Source organism: Eimeria necatrix, genomic scaffold (genome assembly GCF_000499385.1).
Source record: "Eimeria necatrix Houghton genomic scaffold, Enh_scaff95, whole genome shotgun sequence".
Taxonomy (NCBI): Eukaryota; Apicomplexa; class Conoidasida; order Eucoccidiorida; family Eimeriidae; genus Eimeria; species Eimeria necatrix.
This window is the reverse complement of record NW_013651798.1, coordinates 46,716-66,575: the sequence shown is the minus strand read 5'-3', so window position 1 is coordinate 66,575 and position 19,860 is coordinate 46,716. Positions and strand designations below refer to the sequence as shown.

At 60.6% G+C, this 19,860-nt stretch overlaps 7 protein-coding genes across 7 annotated transcripts in view; 5 read left to right on the top strand and 2 right to left on the bottom strand.

Moving 5' to 3' along the window:
- Positions 1-230: 230 nt before the first annotated feature.
- Positions 231-1,964, bottom strand: ENH_00084410 (hypothetical protein, conserved; the record flags this gene model as incomplete). The annotated part of the gene is made up of 3 exons (XM_013577920.1): positions 231-700; positions 1,269-1,558; positions 1,780-1,964. The coding sequence occupies 3 exons, from the start codon at positions 1,962-1,964 to the stop codon at positions 231-233; spliced, it is 945 nt and encodes a 314-aa protein (XP_013433374.1).
- A 79-nt stretch (positions 1,965-2,043) lies between these two features.
- On the top strand, positions 2,044-2,580 carry ENH_00084400 (hypothetical protein; the record flags this gene model as incomplete). Its single annotated transcript, XM_013577919.1, has 2 exons — positions 2,044-2,092; positions 2,315-2,580. The coding sequence occupies 2 exons, from the start codon at positions 2,044-2,046 to the stop codon at positions 2,578-2,580; spliced, it is 315 nt and encodes a 104-aa protein (XP_013433373.1).
- A 1,194-nt stretch (positions 2,581-3,774) lies between these two features.
- Positions 3,775-4,167, top strand: ENH_00084390 (hypothetical protein, conserved; the record flags this gene model as incomplete). Its single annotated transcript, XM_013577918.1, has 1 exon — positions 3,775-4,167. The coding sequence occupies one exon, from the start codon at positions 3,775-3,777 to the stop codon at positions 4,165-4,167; it is 393 nt and encodes a 130-aa protein (XP_013433372.1).
- A 332-nt stretch (positions 4,168-4,499) lies between these two features.
- Positions 4,500-6,887, top strand: ENH_00084380 (RNA recognition motif domain-containing protein, putative; the record flags this gene model as incomplete). Its single annotated transcript, XM_013577917.1, has 2 exons — positions 4,500-5,145; positions 5,515-6,887. The coding sequence occupies 2 exons, from the start codon at positions 4,500-4,502 to the stop codon at positions 6,885-6,887; spliced, it is 2,019 nt and encodes a 672-aa protein (XP_013433371.1).
- A 100-nt stretch (positions 6,888-6,987) lies between these two features.
- ENH_00084370 (hypothetical protein) lies at positions 6,988-7,158 on the top strand (the record flags this gene model as incomplete). Its single annotated transcript, XM_013577916.1, has 1 exon — positions 6,988-7,158. The coding sequence occupies one exon, from the start codon at positions 6,988-6,990 to the stop codon at positions 7,156-7,158; it is 171 nt and encodes a 56-aa protein (XP_013433370.1).
- Positions 7,159-17,473: 10,315 nt separating this feature from the next.
- On the top strand, positions 17,474-18,708 carry ENH_00084360 (hypothetical protein; the record flags this gene model as incomplete). The annotated part of the gene is made up of 2 exons (XM_013577915.1): positions 17,474-17,674; positions 17,800-18,708. 2 exons carry the CDS (start codon positions 17,474-17,476, stop codon positions 18,706-18,708), a joined length of 1,110 nt encoding a protein of 369 aa, XP_013433369.1.
- A 252-nt stretch (positions 18,709-18,960) lies between these two features.
- ENH_00084350 (Tubulin alpha-3 chain, related) overlaps positions 18,961-19,860 on the bottom strand; it is a gene marked incomplete at both ends in the record, with an annotated part of 2,992 nt that continues 2,092 nt past the window's right edge. The window contains 2 exons of the mRNA XM_013577914.1: positions 18,961-19,214; positions 19,685-19,855. Coding sequence (XP_013433368.1) covers positions 18,961-19,214; positions 19,685-19,855 — 425 coding nt within the window. The remainder of the gene's footprint in view (positions 19,215-19,684; positions 19,856-19,860) is intronic.

Here is a 19,860-nt window from a genome sequence, read left to right as displayed (position 1 = left end):
AAGGACCGTTACAGTCTCGCTTTTAGGGTCTAGCAGCCTTCGCTGAGCAGCTGGCTACTCAAGGAAATGCGTTTGCTGCCAGCCAAAGTTGTGGCTAGCCACACATTGTCTGGCTAGCCAGAGAAGCAGCAAAGAACAACGGCGAAGAGCTGTGCAGCTAGCCATCCGCTGTTGCTGCTCAAGTGCAGGGGAATTAAGCAGAACTAGCTGCTGCCTGCTGCTATCAGTAGCTACCTTCTGCTGCCGCGGGTGGAGCTGTGCTTGACTAGGCTACCTTGTCTTTTGCTGCTGCTGCTGCTGTGCCGGCTGAGAGCTGCAGCAGCGCCGCCCTCTTTTGCTGCTGCCGACTCAGCGCGAGACGGAGAAGCAAAAGCCTCTCCAGAGGGCCGAGGCGTCAGCTTTCTGTTGAGGGGTCCATCTCCAATTGCTTTTGAAAGTCCGGGTCTTATTTCTTGGCTTCCGAAGGCTTGCTGCTGCTGCTGCTGCTGCTGCTCGTCAGAGCTGAAGGCGCCTCCGCTGCCGCTGCTGTCGCCTCCGCTTTCCGTTGTTGGCTCCATGCCCACTTCCCCCAGAGTTGGCTGGTCTCCGTCTGCTGCTGCTGCTGCTGCTCCTGCTGCTGCGCTCCCAGGGGAAGCAGCACGTCTTCTCCTTCCGAAAGGAGCTGCTCTTCTCCGCCTTGAGACTGAGGGGGAACGGCTGCCTGTTCATGGCAGCAGCAAATGTGAACAGCTGGCTAGCCACGATGCTTACGGCCTTGCACCCAGCTAGCTAGCCAGCTAGCTAGCCCGCTAGCTAGCTAGCCAGCTAGCTAGCTAGCTAGCTGGCTAGCTAGCTAGCCAGAAGGGGTGCAACATTCGTTCGAGCTACGAGGCTAGCTAGCCAGCATGAATACTGCGTGTGCTGCATCCTACGCCCTTCCTTGTCTGGCTAGCTGCTAGCGAACTGGCTAGCTAGCGGACTGGCTGGCCAAGCCGGTGCCAGCTAGCCACTGACTTGCTGTCACTTGCTACTGCTGCAGCTATTTCTGAGCCAGCCTAGTGCTGCGCCCGCTGAGGCTGCCGCTGCAGCTGGCTCTGGTGGAAATGGCCCTAACAAATGGCCAAGAGAGTGCTCGCAGCTATTCGCGAGCAGCAGCAGCAGCAGCAGCAACAGCTCTAGATGCTTTCTGCTGCCGCGTATGTGGAACGCCGAGGGCTCCCTGCGCGCCTACGGGGATTACGGGTTAGGGTTTAGGGTTTAGGGTTTAGGGTTTAGGGTTTGGGACTGACTGCGGGAAGAAACGCCGGAGCGGACGGACTGTCTGCCGCGGAGGCCGCGGGGGAGGCGGAAGGACTGAGTGACAGCAGCAACTCCGAAGCAAACGGAAAGGAAGCAGCAAACCACCAGCCACCAGCAGCAAGGCAAAGTCAAAGTGTAGAGTTTTGACCCCAAGGGGGCCCCCTTGAGGTCATCCCAGGCCATGTGGACTCCGAAGCCCACGAGGGTCAGGAGGGCCCCCGCGAGCAGCCAGAGGCCCCCGATGAGGCACTGCCGTTTGTAGTACTGCTGCAGCAGCCACCTGGAACGCAGCAGAACACCCCCCAGCAGCAGCAGCAGAAGCAGCAGCAGCAGCAGCAGCAGCACGCGTGCGGCACAGACGTGACAGAACTCGCAGCCCACGCAGCTGCGCTCCACTGTGCATCTACCCGTTCACAGAGTCTCTGCTGCTGCAACAGATGCGGCTGCTGCTGCTGCTGCTGCTGCATTCCCCCCGTCGGTTCCTTTACGTGGACAGCCTACTGCTGCCTGGGAATGCGCTGTGTCCCTGTCTTTGTTGCTGCTGCAGCTCTTGCTGCTGGTGCTGCTGCTGGGGCTTTCGCGCGAGCAGCAGCAACACCAGCAGCATCAGGAGCAGCAGCAGAAGCAAAGACACCTTCCTGGGAGAAACTGTGAGTCCTTATGTACCTCGTCCTCATCTCCGCCATTGTGGAACGTACATCAGCAGAGGCGCGCTGCACTTCACTCTGCAGCAGCAGCAGCAGCAGCAGCAGCAGCAGCAGCAGCATGAATAGCGAGGTTCGGTCTTTTCTTGTCAGCAGCGTGAACAACAGAAGTTGCATCTAGGTGGACTCTGACTATGTTTTGGGGCTAAAAGCGCAGCAGCAACAGCAGCAGCGTCTGCTGCACTGCTGCTGCTGAAATGCATGCGTTTGCGGATTACCCCAGGCTGCCAAGAGTAGGCTTCGTCGTTTCCCGCGTAGCTAACAAACCACCAGTCCTGCAGCAGCAGCAGCAGCGCCAGCAGCAGTAGTGACAGAAGCTGCTGCGGCAGCAGGTGCCTTCCTTGGGCAACAGATGCAGCAGCAGCAGCAGCAGCACACCTTGCCATTAACCTGCCGGTACTTTTTAACGTCAGACACCTCGAGGCCCACCATCCTTGCTGCGCCTCTCTTGGGAGGCCACAGAAGACTGCGGCAGCAAAAGCGACGATACCAGCAGCAGCAGCAGCAGCAGCAGCAGCAGCAGCACGTGCTGTACCCCCCGCTGCAACAAGACCTGTGGACCACACTAGATGCTGTCCCTGCCACTCCCCTATGGTAATGTGCATGTGCTGCTCTGGCGCTGCTACTCCTACAGAGTTTATTTCTGTGACTGCTTTGCAAGGCAGCCCCGGGGGCCCCTTGGGAGCCCCCGGGCCCCGTGTGTACGTTTTCTGTGTTGCTAGCTGCTTTATGAGCCTCTCTTGGCTTCTTTTCAAGTGTGGCTAGCGCTGGGGAAGCAGGCTTGCTGGGGGCCCCTTGCGGGCCTCCCGCTGCATGCGCAGCGGGCTGGCTGAGTACCCCAATTGGAATTTAGGGGCCCCCCGGGAGCCCTTTGGCGCCAGAAGGGGCCCCTGAGTATCTAGAGAAAAGGGTAGGAAGCAGTGGGTGGGCAAAGAGTGAGGGGCTGCGCGCGTTTGCTGCTGCAGCACCTGCTTAGCTGTCAGAAATGAGCCCCTGGCGACTCTGCGGTGTCTTGGCCGCACAAAGGTTCTTTTGTATTTCTTTTCCGTTACGAATTCTTCAAAAATATCCCTGGAAATAAACAGAGGCTGAAGGGAGTCCCTTGGACTATTTACGTCAAAGGGCCTTAGTTTGCTGCGGCAGATTATCGCACCGCAGCAAACTACTCCTGCGGCTGCTGCTGCTGTTGCTGCTGCTGCTGCTCTAAGTCTTGCTGCTCTTCCCTAGCATATTAATGCAATAAATGGCTTTTTTAAAATGTAATGCATGCTTTACTAGCGGAATCGATGCAGCAGCAGCACAAGAAGCAGCAGCCACGGCGGCAGCGGGCGCACGGGGACCGCCGCGCTGCTGCTGCTGCCGCTGCTGTGGCGGCGGCGGCGGCGGCAACACAGAGCAGCAGCAGCAGCAGCTGTTGCAGTAGCAGCCACAGGGTTATAAACTTCAAACTCCACAGCGCATTTTCCAAATGCAGACCCTCTAGTAAGGGGGGAATTAGCAGCAAGCGGAGCCGGGGTGAGCAGCAGCAGATTTTGGGGCGTATAGGCAGGTCTCAGGTGTTGCGTGCTCGTAATAGGGCCAACATGCAGCAGCAGCAGCTGCTGCTGCTGCAGTTGCGGCTGGTGTACCTGTTGTTGCTGTTGCTTCTAGCTGGATATGCCATACGCCAGGTTTCCGCGGGGCGGGGAGCTGCAGGGGGAGTCACGCGAGCAGCTGCAGCACCGGCAACAAGAGCAGCAGCAGCAGCAGCAGCAACAGCTGGTTGTCCTGCCTCAATAGCGCATCTGAGGCCATGTTTGTACAGAGTATTCGTAGTTGCTTAGAGATGAGCAGTCGCAGCCCCAAAGGGCGGAGCAGACACAGGGTTCTGCTGAGCAGCAGCAGCAGCCGCTGCAGCTGCCGCAGCAGCAGCTGCTGCTGCTGCTCCCCGCTGCGTCAGGCGCCTCCGCAGCAGGCGGAATCTGCTGCTCTGCTGCAGAAGCTTTATATTCACTTGCTGCGCCGCGTGGGGCGCTGCGTGCTGCAGCAGCAGGCAGGAAGCCTCGTTGTGGCTGTGTGTCTTGTTGTGTTGCTGCTGGTTGTTCAGGGCCGCCCTTTGCACTTCAGTACGCAGTGGGAGCTGCAGCAGCAGCAGCAAGGTCGACAGGAACGACGACGGCAGCAGCAGCAGCAGCAGCAGCAGTAGTAGCAGCAGTAGCAATGCCAGTAACAGCAGCAACTGCCCGACAGCAGCGTTCGCCCTCCACCCAAGACTTCGAGGGCCTCTAGCGACAGTCCAGCGCAGCGACGCAGCGGGAGTCCCGCAAAGGGAGCAGCAGCAGCAGTAGCAGCAGCAGCAGCAGCAGCAGGAGTAGCGGTAGCAGCATCAAAGGCAGCAGCAGCGAAGGCAGCTACCCGGAGCTGTTCAAGTGCCACTTGCCCAAGAGTAACTACAAGAGCATTAGAAGCCGCAGCAGCAGCGGCAGCAGCAGCAGCAGCAGCAGCAGCAACTTCAGCACGCACGTCACGCTTGCCAGTATGAGTACACGAGTAACGGGAGGAGCTGTTTCCGCTGCAGCAGCAGACAATCCGCCGCCCCAGCAGCAACAGCATTTGCTGCTGAACCACGATGACGCGCAGCAGCAGAAGCAGCAGAAGCCGCAGCAGCAGCAGCAGCAGCAGCCGAAGCATGCCGTGCAGGCGGAAAGCTTCAAGCGGCAGGTGCAGGAAGAGGAGCCGCCGCAGCAGCAGCAGCCGCCGCCGCCGCAGCAGCAGCCGCCGCTGCAGCAGCAGCAGCAGCAGCAGCAGCGCGAGGACCCGCAGCCGGGCAAAGTGAGCAGCGTAAACGGCTCTCCGTTCGAGCCGCAGCAGGAGCAGCAGGAGCAGCAGGAGCAGCCGGCCCCGCCGCAGCCGCAGCAGCAGCAGGCCGCCGCCGAGCCGCCGCAGCAGGAAGAGCCGCAGCAGCAGCAGCAGCAGCAGCAGCAGCAGCAGCAGCAGCAGCAGCACGTGCTGCCGCACAAAGCCCCGCCCGTGGAAGTCAAGCTCTTCGTGGGCCGCGTGCCCCGCTCCGTGCAGGAGGAACAGCTGCGGAGGGTCTTTTCGGAGTTCGGACTTGTGACGGATTGTTTGGTGATAAGGGAGAAGAGTTCGAACAAGCACCGCAACGGCGCCTTCGTCCGCATGAGTCCGCAAACCCTAAACCCTAAACCCTAAACCCTAAACCCTAGCCCTGGGGCCTCCTGGGCTCCGCGCGCCTCCAGGCGCGCCCGCAGTCCTCTTTTAGCCTAGGGCGCAGCAGCGGGCGGCCCGCGCGCACGCGTAGGCCGCCGTGCGCGGGGTTTAGGGTTTAGGGTTTAGGGTTTAGGGTTTAGGGTTTGGGGTTCGGTTGGCTCTTTCTGCGGGGCGCCGGGTTGCGTGTTTCTGGCGAGCGCGGGCCCCCCGCCAGGGCGAGTTGAACGTGGCTGCGCGCGCGGGGGCTCGGGTTTCCAGTGTTTAGGGTTTAGGGTTTAGGGTTTAGGGTTTAGGGTTTGGGGTTTGGGGTTGGGTTTCGCAGGCTCGCTGGCGTTTGCGGACGCGGCGATTCGCGCGCTGCACGGGGTGCTGTCGCTGGAGGAGGGCTCGGGCCCCATCGCTGTGAAGTATGCAGCAGGAGAAGCAGAAAGACTGGGGCTTGCTGCTGCTGCTGCTGACGGGGGGGTGGACAAGGCGAAGCTGTTTGTGGGGTCGATCCCGCGGACTGCAGCAGAAGAGGAGCTGCGGGCGTTCTTCAGCGCCTACGGCTCCGTGGAGGAAGTCTTCATCTTGCGGGACAGCAGCAGCGGGGGCAGCAGCAAAGGCTGCGCCTTCATCAAGTACAAGTACAAAGAAGAAGCTCTTTTTGCAATTAAGTCTCTTTCTGGAAAACACACTTTCCGGGGTTGTTCGCGGCCCGTGGACGTGCGCTTCGCCGAGACCAAGGTCAAGCAGCAGCCGCCGCCCCAGCTGCTGCAGCAGCTGCAGCAGCAGCAGCAGCTCCAGCAGCAGCAGCAGCAGCAGCTCCTGCTCCAGCAGCAGCGCCTCTCCCCCGTCGCCGCAGCAGCAGCAGCAGCAGCCAAGAACTTCAACCCCAGGCAAGCCGGCCCCTGGAGAGAATACTTCACTGCTGACTGCATGCCTTACTACCACAATGCAGCAGAAAACGTCACGACTTGGCAGAAGCCGCCGGAGTTCGACGTGCTGTGCAGCTGCAGCGCCGGCTGCAGCAGCAGCAGCAGCAGCAGCAGGGGCGGCTTCCTCCAAATTGGCAGCGAACCCACGGGGCCCCCAGGGGCCAACATCTTCGTCTTTCATATTCCCAAAGACTGGGGGAGGCAGCAGCTGCTGAGTGCCTTTGGGGGCTTCGGAGCTGTTGTGTCTTGTTATGTTGCACTCGACAAAGAAAGCGGCAGAAACAAAGGCTTCGGCTTCGTGTCTTACACCACTCCTGCTGCTGCTGCTGCTGCTGTCAACGCCATGAACAACTGCCTCGTCAGCAACAAACGCCTCAACGTGTCCATTAAAAAGGGCGAGGAAAGACACGCGGCCATGCATCTCATTTCCCCTGCTGCTGCGCAGCAGCCCACCAAGCGCCAGCAGCAGCAGCAGCACCAGCAGCAGCAGCACCAGCAGCACCAGCAGCAGCAGCACCAGCACCAGCAGCAGCTGCAGCAGCACATGCCCCAGTCGCCCCTGCCGCAGCAGCAGCAGCCCCAGAGATTCAACGTCCATGCGGCAGCCACGCCCGTGCAGCAGCCGCAGCAGCAGCTCCACGAAAGCCTTCAGGACCCTGCAGCAGCAACAGCAGCGCAGTCCCCAGCAGCACCCCCAGCAGCAGCAGCAAAAGGGTATACGGCGCAGCCGGCGACACCCTACGCTGCCCAAACCGACCACACCTTCCCAAGCTGCTAAGGCCTGCAGCAGCTGCAGCAGATGCTGCTGCCCGCAGTGTCTGCTGCAGCTGCTGCTGCGGACCCCGCAGAAAGACCCAGCTCCACCTGAAACAGTCTTCATGTGCCTTTCTTTGTCCGCCAGCTGCAGCAGCAGCAGCAGCAGCAGCAGCAGCGGCGTACAAAGGGGGACGGCAGCGACACCCACAGAATCCTTGGCTGCAGCAGCAGCCAGGAGACGCAGAAGGGCTTCACTGCTGCTGCAGCTCACTGGCAGAGCAGCAGCGCCATAGTCCCAAGTGCTCTCCTCTTCACTACAGCGGTGGCAGCAGCAGCAGGTACTGCAGCAGCAGCAGCTTCAGCAGCTGTAGCAGCAGCAGCAGCAGCAGCAGCTACGCCCTTACCGACCCTCAACAGCTTCCGCTTGCTTTGGACCTTCACTCGCCTTTACCTCAAGCCAGCTTCAGCACCACCGCAGCAGTATTGGCGGCAGCAGCAGCGACCGCAGCAGCAGCAGCAGCCACCGCAGCAGCAGCAGCAGCAGCGGCAGGAAGGCTTTAGAGTCCCGCAGCTGCTGCGCCGACACCGCGGAGTGGCCCCCCCTTCAGCGGTAGAGAGCGTGCATCGTTTCTGGCGCTTCTGTTTCCTGCTGCTGCTGCTGCTGCAGCAGCAGCAGCAGCAGGAAACAATACAGCGATGTTTGCGCCCCCGCCGGGGTATCTTTGATTTGGGACAGCGAAGAAGATCGCGTGGGGGTGTCTGCGCAGACACCCGAACAGCAGCAGCAGCAGAAGCAGCCAAACGCAGGCTAGGCAGCGATAAAGGGGCGAAAAGTGTTGCAGCAGCACTCGTAGCAGCAGCAGCAAAATAGCCCAGGCAGCGACTACAAGAGAAACAGCGGCAGCGTTATCCTCAACACCGCAGCGCCAAGGCAGCGTCAACTGCTGCAGCGGCACTGTTTCCTGCAGCAGCAGCAGCAGCAGCAGCTGCTGCTGCTGCAGCAGCAGCAGCAGTTCCTTCTGCAACGGTAGCAGCTGACACTGCAGGGTCAGCAGCAAAATCATCTACTGCACGATCGGCAGCGTTCTCAGCAGCAGCAACAGCGCCACTGCAGCATCAGGAACAAGAACTACTGCAGCAGCAGCAGCAAGAGCCTCACTGCAGCAGTAGCAACAGCGTCATCAACAGCAGCACAAGCCTGTGCTGCAGCAGCAGTAACGGTGTCGCTGCAGTAGCGACAGCGATACTGGAGCAGCAGCAGCGTCTCTGCAGCAGTAGCACAAGACTCTACTGCAGCAGAAGCAAGAGAGCCGCTGCAGCAGTAGCACAAGCATCTGCTGCAGCAGCAGCAACAGCGTCACTGCAGCGGCAGCAACAGCGTCGAATCCAGCAGCCACAGCAAGAGCGCCACAGCCGAAGCAGCAACGGAGTTTGCTGCTGCGTGAGCAGCAGCAAGGAGGTTGCTGCAGGCACAGAAAGAGCGCGTGCTGTGGCGGCTGCACAAGCAACAGCGTCGGCAACAGCAGCAGCAGCGGCAGCAGCAGCAGCAGCTGCTGCTGCTGCAGCCGAAGCCAAACTCACAGCGACAACACAGCGTTTTCCCGTTGCTCCTTATTTTATGGGCACCCAGCTTGGGTCCAAACCGCAGCAGCAACTCAAGCGAAAGAGCTGCGGGGGTGAACCTTTAATCAACTAGGGTCCCGGGTTTGCTGGGCCCGCGACAAGCTGTTTGCTGCTGCTGCTCCTGCGAGAGCAGCAGCAGGTGCAGCAGCAGCAGCAGCAGTAGCTGAGGAGGCTCCAACGGAGCCCCTCGAAGCAAAAGGAGCAGCTGCCCCCAGCTGCTCCGCTAGACTGATCCGGGCAAGGCACACCTAAGCCATTTTGGGGTGTCTTTTTAGGACAGAAGCAGCGAGGCTTTGCTGCTGCTGCTGCTCAGTAGCAGCAAGGCTTCCTCGCTGCTGCTGCTCAGCAGCAGCGAGCGGCTGCCTTCCGTGAGTTTGCCTACTGGTACCACCCACTGCAGCAACGCCTGCGGCAGCAGCTGCAGCAGCAGCTGCAGCAGCGCCCGCAGCAGCAGCAGCTGCAGCAGCGCCTGCTGCAGCAGCGGCAGCGCCAGCAGCAGCAGCAGCTGCAGCAGCAGCAGCGCGCAGTAGGCAGGGGGCTGTGCAAGGGATAGCTAGTTATGAATGAGAAATAAGAAAACGCAGTTGTGGGCAAATTGCAGCGAGCTGCTGCTCTAAGAGACAAGCAGAACCCCGATAAGAAATATCCTAGCTAGGCAGATTTGGGGCAGCCCAGCATAGTTGCAGTACAGCTTCTAGACGCTGCAGCAGCCGCTGCAGCAGCAGCAACTGCTGCTGCTGCTGCAGCGGGGGTTCGACGCGCTGTGCAGCGCCTGCCACAGCCAACGCTGCAGCAGAGGCTAGCGGTGGCGGCCTGGGTTTGCTGACAGCCCCGTGGAGGCGAGCAAACCCTAAACCCTAAACCCTAAACCCTAGGCAGTGGCGGAGATACAATGGGTACTTGGGGCCCCGTCTTTCTGCGGCCCCTATCCCGCCTTCGGCTCTCACTGGCGTTGCGTGTTCACTCGCTGCTGCAGCACTTAGTGTCTTTTGCTTACGCTGCTGCTGCTGCGTTGCTGCTGCTGCTGCTGCTTCTGTGGGCCTCTGCGTCTCAGGGTTCTCTTGACCCACAGCACGCTGTTTCCCGCTGCAGCTGTCGCAGCAGCAGGACTTGCTTCTGCTGCTGCTGCAGCGGGGGTTCCCGCGTCTAAACGCTGCAGCGGCGCTGCAGCAGGCTGCCTTGAACCATCCTAGGCTCTGGCTCTCAGCAGCATTTTTGGTATGGCTTCTGCTGCTGTGCTGCTGCTGCCTGTCTTTCTGGCTTTTGTTCTCAGCTTTTGTCTCCGGGAGTATTCCATTTGCCCACAAGTGCTGAGTGCAGCAGCAAGGGGCCCTTTTGGACCCCTTTGCTGCTGCTTTGCTGCTGCAGCGGTTCCCCCTGCAGCAGCTGCAGGGGCCCCACGCTCTTCTGCGGGGCGCTGGGGAAGCTTCGCTGCAGAAAGAGAAATTTAGAATTAATTTTGTGGGGAAGCTGGAGCGGATTCAAACACAGTCTGCGGAGCTGGGATCGATCGATCCCAGCGGAGGGTCACTGCTGCTCGCTAGCTGCTGCCTGTCTGCCTCAGCTGGCGGCAGCAGCTGGGGTGTACGTACACCTGAATTCAACACTAAACAAAAACTAATAAAACTTCCAGAGCCGCCAATTCCCTTAACCTCCGTCTCTTGGGGGGCCCTGGGGGCCCCCTTTGGCCAGAGGGTCACCTCCGGAGCGAACAGAGCGGTTTAGTTTGCATTCTTTATTTATTTTGTCTTCCAAACTCCGACTTCAAGTAAAATAACAATTACAAACTCCTGCTGCTGTCCCAATAGCGGGGAAACCTGAAAACTGGAAACTCTGGGATGGTGAGCCCTAGCGACCAATGGGGCGTCGAGGTGTGGGGCCCCTCCTGCTGCAGCTGCTGCAGCCGCTGCCCGCTGCTGTGCCCTTTTGGCTCTCCGGGCTGCAGCAAGTTGCCCTGAGCTTGCTGCTGCTGCTCAGAGACAGCAGCAGGAGGGCCCCCGGGGCCCCCGAGGCCAGCTGGGGGCACACTCATTACCTTAGCGTCTTCCTCGCCGTCGATATAGCCCTAGGTGAGGGTCCTCCTGACTTTATGTGCAGCAGCAGCAGCAGCGGCAGCAGCAGCAGCAGCAGCAGAAGTAGCAGAAGCAGCGGGGCAAAGTGCAGCTGCAGCATATATGGCATAATGTAGCCGCATGCAGTTCGATGTTTGAGCCCCTTCAATCCCATTATCAAAACAAGTGCATATGGATGCATATATATGTATATATATGTATGCATGCAGACAAATGCATATATGTATACATACCTATACATATATATATATAATATATATATATATATATATATATGTATAAATACATATATATATATTATATATAATATGTATATGTGTGTGTGTGCACTTGTTTTTACTGTGGCATTTAAAGGGCTCATAGATCGAATTGGTCGCATTTTCGTTAAAAGATTTGAATTTGCGTTTGCATCAAGAAGCACAAAGCTGGCGTTCGCTGCGTCTGCTGCTTGCTGCTGCTGCTGCTGCTGCTGCTGCTGCTGCTGCTGCTGCGCAGGCCTGTTTGTGTCTTTGCTTCCTGCAGTGGCTGCGAAAGACCGACTGGGAACCCTCTGCTCGCTGCAGTGGCTGCTGCACTGCTGCCTCTTGGCAGTGAAACTGGCTGCATGCCCTTTTGTCTGGGGCATTTGGGGGGCCCCCCAAATGGCCCCCAAGACCCACCGCTTTGAGGCCCTTTACCTTATCTTTTCAAGTGCAGACAGAGCAAGTGAGGCTGGTGCAGCTTGCGCAGCAGCTGTACGTACACCTGAACCCCACACCCCACCCCTCCGCCCCACGCTGCTGAGGCCCGCTTCTGCTGCTGCTGCTGCTGCGCTGCTTCTACAGCTGTTTACCTGGCGAGCTGCTGCGTCTTCTTGACCCCCTTGGTGTTCCTGTCCTTCGTGGCCTGCTCCTACCTCTACTCCGAGGGGCCCCTGGGGGGCCCCGGGGCCCCCACACCCCACAAGGGGGCCTGGGGCGCCAGCCCCTTGAGGGGCCCCTCTGCAAACCGAGTTATGATCCTCGTAGACCTCACTCTCGTCCTGACTCTCGACCTCCTCGACTTGGCTGCTGCCTTTTCTTCTGCTTTAGGTGGGTCCTCCTGGCGTTCCCCAGGCTCCCCTGCCCCCTGGGGGCCCCCTGGGGCCCCCTTGGGGGCCCCCAAGGGGGGCCCCCTGGGGGCCCCTAGGGGGCTTCAGAGGGTCCAGGGAGGCCTTGAGCCCTTGGAGGTCTGAAGCCCTTCTAAGAAAAGCCGTGGCCTACTTGAGCAGCGCCTTCTTGAGGTGTAGTCACTTATAGCTAGACACACAGCTAGTTTCCTATAGCTAGCTGGCCACCCAGGGCCCCTGCGGCAGCTCAATAGCCAGCTAGGCAGCTAGCTAGCTAGCCAGCTATCTGGCCACCCAGAGCTCCTGCGGCTGCTGGTTAGCTAGAGCTAGATAGGTAGCTAGCTAGCAGCCTAGCTAGCTAGCTAGCTCGCCAGCTAGCGACCTAGCTAGCTAGCCAGCTAGCCAGCTGGATAACTAGCCAGCTAGCCAGCTAGCTAGCTAGCTAGCTGAGATCGCAGGGGTCGCTTTCGGGGACTGTTGCTGCTTACCTCTGCAGTCTTTGGGTGGCTGTGCTTGGGCTTTGCAGCTTTGCTCCAAGACCTGCGTGGGCGCTACAGTTCTTCCCAGGGGCCCCTCTTGATGTTCTCCAGTTGCATGCTGATGCTGCTGCCTGCTGCTTTGCTGCTGCTGGGCTTTGCGTTCCCCGCGGACCTGCGGGCGAGGGGCCCCCGCGTGGGCCCCCGCGAGGGCCCCGGGGGCCCTGCGGGGGCCCCCCTGGGGGCCTCCCTGGGGGCCTCCCTGGGGGCCTCCCTGGGGGCCCCCCTGGAGGCCCCGCCTGAAGGCAGCGACCCCAACTGGCTGCGCAGCAGCAACTCCTCTGTGGGGTCCGATGTGTTTCTAACTGCCAAGCATGCCTTTTTAGTGGGGTTGTTTCTAATAGACCTTCCTGGGCTGGCCTTCAGGCTGGCTGTGCTGCTGCAGGGGGGCCCCCAAGAAAGGGCCCCCCTGTGCCCCTTGCTGCTGAAGAACTTCGTGTGGCTGGCCTTGAGGCCCCTCCGCATGCACCAGTGCGTCTTAGCCGAAAAAGAAGATGCCAGATGGCTCCAAAGAGAAGTTTTGACTTTTGCTGCTGACGCTGCGCCTCCCGTTGCTGCTGCCTTTCGTTCTGCTGCTGCTGCGGGCACTCCGCCGGGGCCCCTGGAGCCTCCTGTTCCTGTCGACGCTGCGCGTGCTGCTGCTCCCGCTGCTGCTGCTGCTGCTGCTGCTGCGGAGGCTTCTCCCGCAAAAGGCACCCGCGCTGCAGCAGGCGCAGCCGGACGGAGGAAGCACGGCAGCTCAGCAGCAGCAAATCTGGAGAGACGTGGGCAGCAGCGGGAAGACAGCTTGACTGGGGCAGCAGCAGGAGCGAGGGAAGTTGCTGCTGCTACTGCTGCTGCTGTCAACGAGCGGCAGCAGGCCTTCCTGCTGCGCCTCCTGGGGCTTCCTCTCACTGCTAGTCCCGCAAGCCTGGAGGCTTCTTTGAGTTCAACTTCTGCAGAAGCAGCAGATGCCCCCACCCTAGGGTCTACTTCCCTGTTTGCTGCAGAAAACCCTTACGCAGCAGCAAAACAAACAAAGAAAACCCTTGCAGCGGTTCATGAGTCACGGGCCCCTGCGTTTCCTGAAGCTGCTGGGGAAGCAGCATGAGGGGCCACAGGAAGGAGCAGCAGCAGCAGCAGCAGCGCAGTCTAAAACTGCAGCAAAGCCGCAGCCTAGGCCTCTGCTGGCCAGAGCTGCCACCCTCGCCAGATGGAGAAGAGCTCATAAGGAACACAACAGGCCCGAAGGCCTCAGGCAGTGCCGGTCGGCTGCCCTGCCTTCTTCTGCTGCAGCAACTGCTGCCAACGACTCAACAGCAGCAGCGCCCGAAGAAGACGGAGCAGCAGCAGCAGCAGCAGCAGCAGCAGAGCCACACGGGCACAGGCACTTCGAGAGGAGAATTGGGGGGCGGCTGTCTTCGCTGCGGGCGCTAGCGGGCCGCCGCCGCTCCACAGTGCTCTCTATTGCCCAGCAACAGGACCAGAAGCCGCAGAGCAGCGAGCAGCAGCAGCAGCAGCAGCAGCAGCAGCAGCAGCAGAAGCCGCCGCAGCTGGTCGTGCCGCTGCCACCTCAAACAGTCGCCCTGGACTCCTGCCCCTCCTCTGGGCTGCGGGGGCCCCTCGAAGAAGAAACAATGACAGGAACAAGTCTAACTTCTCCTCCAATCAGTTTATTGGACTTTTGGCCCTTCAGCCGCTGGAAGAGGCCCCCGCTGGGGCCCCCCAGTGACCCTGAGGGGCCCCTGGCTCATTCGCAGCAGGCGCTGCAGTTCAAGCCGAAGCAGCTGCGCGGCGACGAGGCCCTGAGCCCTGGGGGGGGCCCCCCGCAGCTGCTGCAGCAGCTGCCGGGGGCCCCCAACAGCCCCCAGAGGGGCCCCGGGGGGCCCCCCCAGCGCCGCAGCCTCAGCCTCACGCCCAGGGCCAGGGGCCCCCGACAAAACCTGCCATTAGCCCAGGCCTTTCTGAGTCTGCATGCAACTGACAGCAAGCTGCCAGGGGACCCTGACTCTGCTGCTGCAGCAGCAGCAGCAGCAGCAGCAGCAGGAGGGTGCGCCCGCAGCACGACCAGCTCCTTGGAAACGCCTTCACCCTGCTGCCCTGTGACCAGAACAGACAACTCACAGATGCCCTTTGCTGCTGCTGCTGCTGCAGCTCCGGCTGCTGCTGGTGAGGCTGCTGCTGATGGGGTCCCCACGGAGCTGGAGCGCAGAGAAAGAGGTGACACAGCAGCAGCCCGCAGCAGCTGCCGCTGCAGCCAAGCCTCAAGGCTGGTGAGGTTTGTGCGCAAGGGGCGCCTACGCGCACACTCGCAGCAGCAGCAGCAGCAGCAGCAGCAGAACTGGCTGCAGGACATGATGCTGCAGCAGCTGCAGTGCGGCCATTCAAAAGGAGCAGTGTTGCCCCCGCCTCAGCAGCTGCTGGACTCTGTGCGCAGGAAGCAGCAGCAGCTGCTGCTGCCCACGTTTCCCCTCAAAGGTGTTGGCGTAGGCTTGCTGCTGCAGCGGCTGCTACTCCTGCTGCTGCGTCCCCGGGGGAGGGGTTTCGCTGCAGTGATAGATAACGGGGTATATGTCAGCCGCAAGCAGCAGCTGCTGCTTGCTGCTGTTGCTGCAGCGCCCCACATAGCCAAGCTTCTCTTGATCCTTCGCCCCTTCCTGCTGCTGCTGCTGCCGCAGCAGCAGCAGCAGCAAGACCTGCAGCCCGTAGGCGGCGCTGCAGCCTACAAGCAGCACATAGAAGTAGTGCTGGGGGAAGGCAGCGTGCTGCTGCTGGTGCTGCTGTCGCTGCAGGCCTTGGGCCAAGCTGTTCTTTTCTTTTGGATGAAAGTTCCTTTTCTGGACTTTTCCTTTGTTGCTATTGGCGGCTGCCTGCGGCTGGCCTCGCTGCATGCGCTGCTGCTGACCCTGGAGGCCCTTCCGGGGGGCCCCCAGGGGGGCTTCGCCTTTGTCAGGGCCCACGAGGGGGCCCCCGGGGGCCCCCACAGTGTTTTGGGGCCCCACGTGGCTGCTGTGGCGCTGCGGCTGCTGCTTTGCCTGCCCCCCCTTTTGTCGCTGCTGCAGCTCCTGCTGCCCACCTGCAGTCTGCTCTGCCTCAGGAGCAGCACATCCTGCTGTAAGCACCGCTGCTGCTTCCGCTGCAACTGCTGCTGCTGCTGCTGCTGCTGTCTCAAGGCTCCTGCTGCTGCGGTAGCCGCCTCGAGATGTGCTGCTATTTCTGCTGCAGCTCTCAGCAGCTGCTGCTGCCCCAGGCTGCTTGCCTGCTTTGCGTTTCTGCTGCAGCTTGCCGCAAACGGGCCAAGGCTGCAGCACGGCAGCAGCAGCAGCAGCAAGCAGGAAAAGATATCGCTCCCCTGGAGATGCCCGCGGGAGCAGACGATCCCGCGGTTCCTGCGGGAACAGCTGCAGCGTTGCTGCTGCTGCTCTGCAGCAACATGGGGGCCCCCCTGTCACTTCATACCCTGCTAATAGGGGGCCCCCTGCTGCGCAGCGTGCGGCTCTGCGACCAGCTGCTGCAGCAGCACTTTGACGCTGCACTGCTGCTGCTGTGCTCCCGGGGAGTCACTGCCAGTTGGGCCCCTGACCGTTTGCTGCTGGCCATTCACCTCTGCTACTTTTTCTTCTGCTGCTGCTACTTGTTGCTGTCTTGCAGTGTGCGGCTGCTGCAGCTGCGGAAGCGGGAGCTGCTGCTGCAGCTCCAGCTGCTGATGGAGCCGCAGAAGACCCACCCAAAGCACACCAGAGAAGCAGCAGCAGCTGCAGCACCTGCTGCTGCATTAAGGGCTAGAGCAGCAGCAGGACCAGAAGACGATGGGGAGCCACTCCACAGTCGCCGAGAGCGAGCAGCAAGTGCAAATGCTGCAGCAGCAGCAGCTGCTGCTGCTACTAATTCTTCTCCATATATCCTCCTCTCCGACGTCTCGAAGCATCTGGAGACTGAGGGATTCTTTTCTTCTCCCGGAACGATTTGGCCGCCCTGCTGAGGAGCAGCACCGGTAAAGGGAAGCAAGACAAGCAGCAGCAGCAGCAGCAGCAGCAGCAGCCGCTCAGTTCCCCGTTTTTTCTTCCATTTTCCAGCAGCTAGAAGTTTCTAGACCCCGTGCGCAACTCATCAACAGCCTACTCAGTAGCGGCAGCAGTTCTACCCTCTGCAGTTAGTGTCGCTACTGCAAAGCAGCAGCAGCAGCAACAGCAGCAGCAGCAGCAGCCGCTGCAGCAGCAAGTGCAGTTCTGATGTCAAAGTACAGGCTTAAAATGCCCTGCAAAGCACACTAAATGCCCTCTAGCGGCATCCTTAGCCTCTTGAGGCTGAAGCAAATCTGTTTGTTGCCGAAGCAAATCTGTTTGCTGCTGAAGCAAATCTGTTTGCTGCTGAAGCAAATCCGTTTGCTGCTGAAGAAGCAGCTCAGAGCTCAGGACACATGGGCCTTAGGATTTGGTTTTAGAGAGAAGCAGAGCAGCAAGCTGCTGCAGCAGCTGCAGCAAGCTGCTGCAGGAGCTGCACTGAGACTTTTTACAGCAACAGCACCAGCACTGGATGGTCTTGACAGCCTAGCAGCTAGCCCCCAAAGAATGCAGCAGCAGCAGCAGCAGCAACAGCAGAAACAGCAGCTGCAGGAAGAACCGTTCTGCCGCGACGGGAGGCGGGCCCTTCGATCAACTTGTCCCATTCCGTAGCATTCGTTCTCAAAACATAGCTGCTGCTAATGCTAATTCTGGTGCTGTGGCTGCTGCTGCCGTTGCTGCTGCACCTGCTGCTCTGCACCTGCTGCAGCTGCTGCAGACCCGGTGGTTGCTGCTCGCGTGGCGGCAACAGAAGGAAGCTCAACCCTGGTCTCCCAATAACCTAAGCCAACTTTTCATTATTGTAAGCGCAGCAGCAGCAGCAGCAGCAGCAGCAGAACTTTGAGCAGCTTCTTTACAATGCGCGAGGCACAGGTTGAAATGTAAGGTGAGGGGCTCCCGTAGGGGCCCCAATAAGGGGGGCCCCCCAACAAGAAACGCCCAAAGGGCCCCCCCAGCAGGCAGCCGGGGGGGCCCCCAGCCAGGGGGCCCCAGGGCCCCTGGGGGCACCCCTAGGGCTTCTAAGAGGCAATTTAAATGTCTTCAGTACTTTCTGGGGCCACTATGGTGGCCTCAGACTTTGGAGAGAAGTCATCTTCCACAATACTAGCTGTCTCGGACGCCTGCAGATATGCAATGCTACACATTGCTGCACAATGCTGCTGCTGCTGCTGCTGCTGCTGCCATTGCTCTTGCTGCTGTTTCTGCGTGCTTTGTTGGTACTTGTGCCTTGAGCAACAGCCGCCCGGATGCTCCCAGGCTTCTGCTCCTTCTGCGTCTCTGTCTCTACTCGCTGCACCTCGCGTTGCTGCTGCCGCCGCCGCAGCAGCAGCAGCAGCAGGACAGCAGCAGGACAGCAGCAGGGGCAGCAGCAGCAGCAGCAGCAGCAGCAGGGGCAGCAGCAGCTGGAGCGCCGTGAGCAGCAGGCGCGCAGGCTTGCCTGTGAGTGCGTCAGCTTGAGCTTAGGTGCTTCGGGGGCCCCCTTGGCCTCGGGCTCTTCTTCTTCAGGGTAATAATACTCATAAACAACTTCAGCTTCTTCATAAGCTTCCACTAGGGCTTTTCCCCTTTCTAGGGCTTCTGTAAATTCGCCTTCTTCCAGCCCTTCCCTCAAATACCTGCATGCAAGCCCCAAACGCAGCCCCAAAATCTCACCCAAAGGGCATGCAGCTCACTTCCGCAGCAGCAGCAGCTGCAGCAGCAGCAGCACCAGCAGCAGCGGGAGCAGCAAGAGCGCGCTGCCCGCTGCAGCTGCGGAAGCTGGAAGCAAACGTGGGGCCCCTTGGGGGTACAAGTGGGGGCCCTCGGGCTGGACTTTCCTGAAGACAAAGGCCCTTTTGGCCAGCATTTTTTGAACGTCTTCTATTGTGCTGCTGATCTGTGCTGCGTTGGCCGTGTGGTTGGCCAAGAGGCAGCAGGCCCTGCTGGGGGCCCCCAGGGGGCCCCCCGAAGGCGCCAGGGGCCTCTGGGGGCACACAGAGGCTTTAAACCCTGTGGGAATCCAGTCTACAAATGCATGCAGCTTTTGCGACTTCACTGCCAGCAGCGCCTCCTGCACTTCCCCTGCTGCCACAGCGCCTCTGCAGCAAAACAAACAACCCACTCCCACTCAGGCAAAACTAGCAGCAGCAGCAGCAGCAGCAGCAGCAGCAGCAGCGCCGGAGATAAAACAGCAGCAGCAGCAGCGGCGGCGGAGGCAACGCTAGCGACCAAGAAGGAGAAGCAGGGGAGAAGCAATAGCAGCAGGAGAGAAGCAGCAGCAGCGGAAGAGAAGCCGACGCAGCAGCAGCAGCAGAGAAGCCGCAGCAGCAGCAGCACAGCGGAGGCAGCAGCAGCGACTGCAGCGGCAGCAGCGTGTCAGGAAAAGAGCAGCAGGGCGCCGCAGCGAGAGGCAGCAGCAGAACCAAGACGCGCAGCAGCAGCAGCAGCTGTTGCAATCGTAAAAGCTGTAACGGCAGCAGCAGCGGCGGCTGGGGGAACGTGAGCAGCAGCAAGAGCGGCTGCTGCAGAACGCAGGCGAGAGCAGCAGCAGCTGTGGCTGGAGTGACACGAGCAGCAGCAGCAACAGCTGCCGCCGCAGCAGCAAGAAGCACAGGACGAGGACCTGCATCCGCAGCAGCCCCAACAGCCACACGGGAGTAACAAAACCCGCCGCAGCACTCGCTGCAGCAGCAGCAGCAGCAGCAGCAGCAGCAGACGGCCCCCAGCAGCAGCAGCAGCAGCAGGGAGGCAGCTGCTACCTGTAGAAGAGGTTGGCGGTGAGGAACATGCCGCGGGTGTAGGGCGCGGAGAAGAGAAACTGTCTTTGTTTGAAAACTTCTAAAGTTGTGTCTTTGGTGGAAGTTTTGAGAAAAGGCAGCAGCTCTTTTGCTGCCAACGGAAAGTAAGAAGCTGACAGCAGCGCCAAAGATGGCAGCGGCACCGAATTGCTCAGCAGCGAACCCAAGCAGCAAGTAGCAGCAGAAGGAAATCGCAGAGAAAGAGTAACGCCTGCGCCACCCCACACACCACGCCAGGTCTACGTACACTCCAACGTGTACGTACACTCCAAACCCACACACTTCACAAGATCCCCACAGCCTTCCACCCAAAAAGAAAGTTTCCGGGGCCCCCGGGGGCCCCCCAGGAGCTTCTTTGGGGCCCCACGGGGGCCCCCGGGGGCCTCCCAGGGGCCCCCGGGGGGCCCCAGGAAACCAACAAGGTCCCCTGGGGCCCCTGAGGTCGGGGCCCAAGAGGGCCCCCAGGGGCCCCCAAAAGCCCCTAGCTCCCCCGCAAATTCTCTAGGAGCCCCCAGAGCCTCCCAGGGGCCTAAAGAGGCCCCTAAAGGCCCCCAGGACCCCCCACGAGCCCCCCGAGGCCCTCAGGGGCCCCCAGGGGCCCCCAGGGGCCCAAAGGGGCCCCCAGGGGCCCCCAGGGGCCCCTGGAGACGCAGAAAAGCTGGAGAGAACTGTGGGACTCACTGGAGAGGGCCTGGGCTATAATGTTGTTGAGGTCTTGAGTGAAAGGGTAGCGAGAAGTAGCTCTAGAAAAGAGAGCCGCGAGGGCGGAGTTGTCCATTAAAAGGGCCCCCCCCCCTCTGTCTAAAACGCCGGTGAGGGCGAGAAGGGCGTTGTAGGGCTCTACGCAGCTAGCTGCG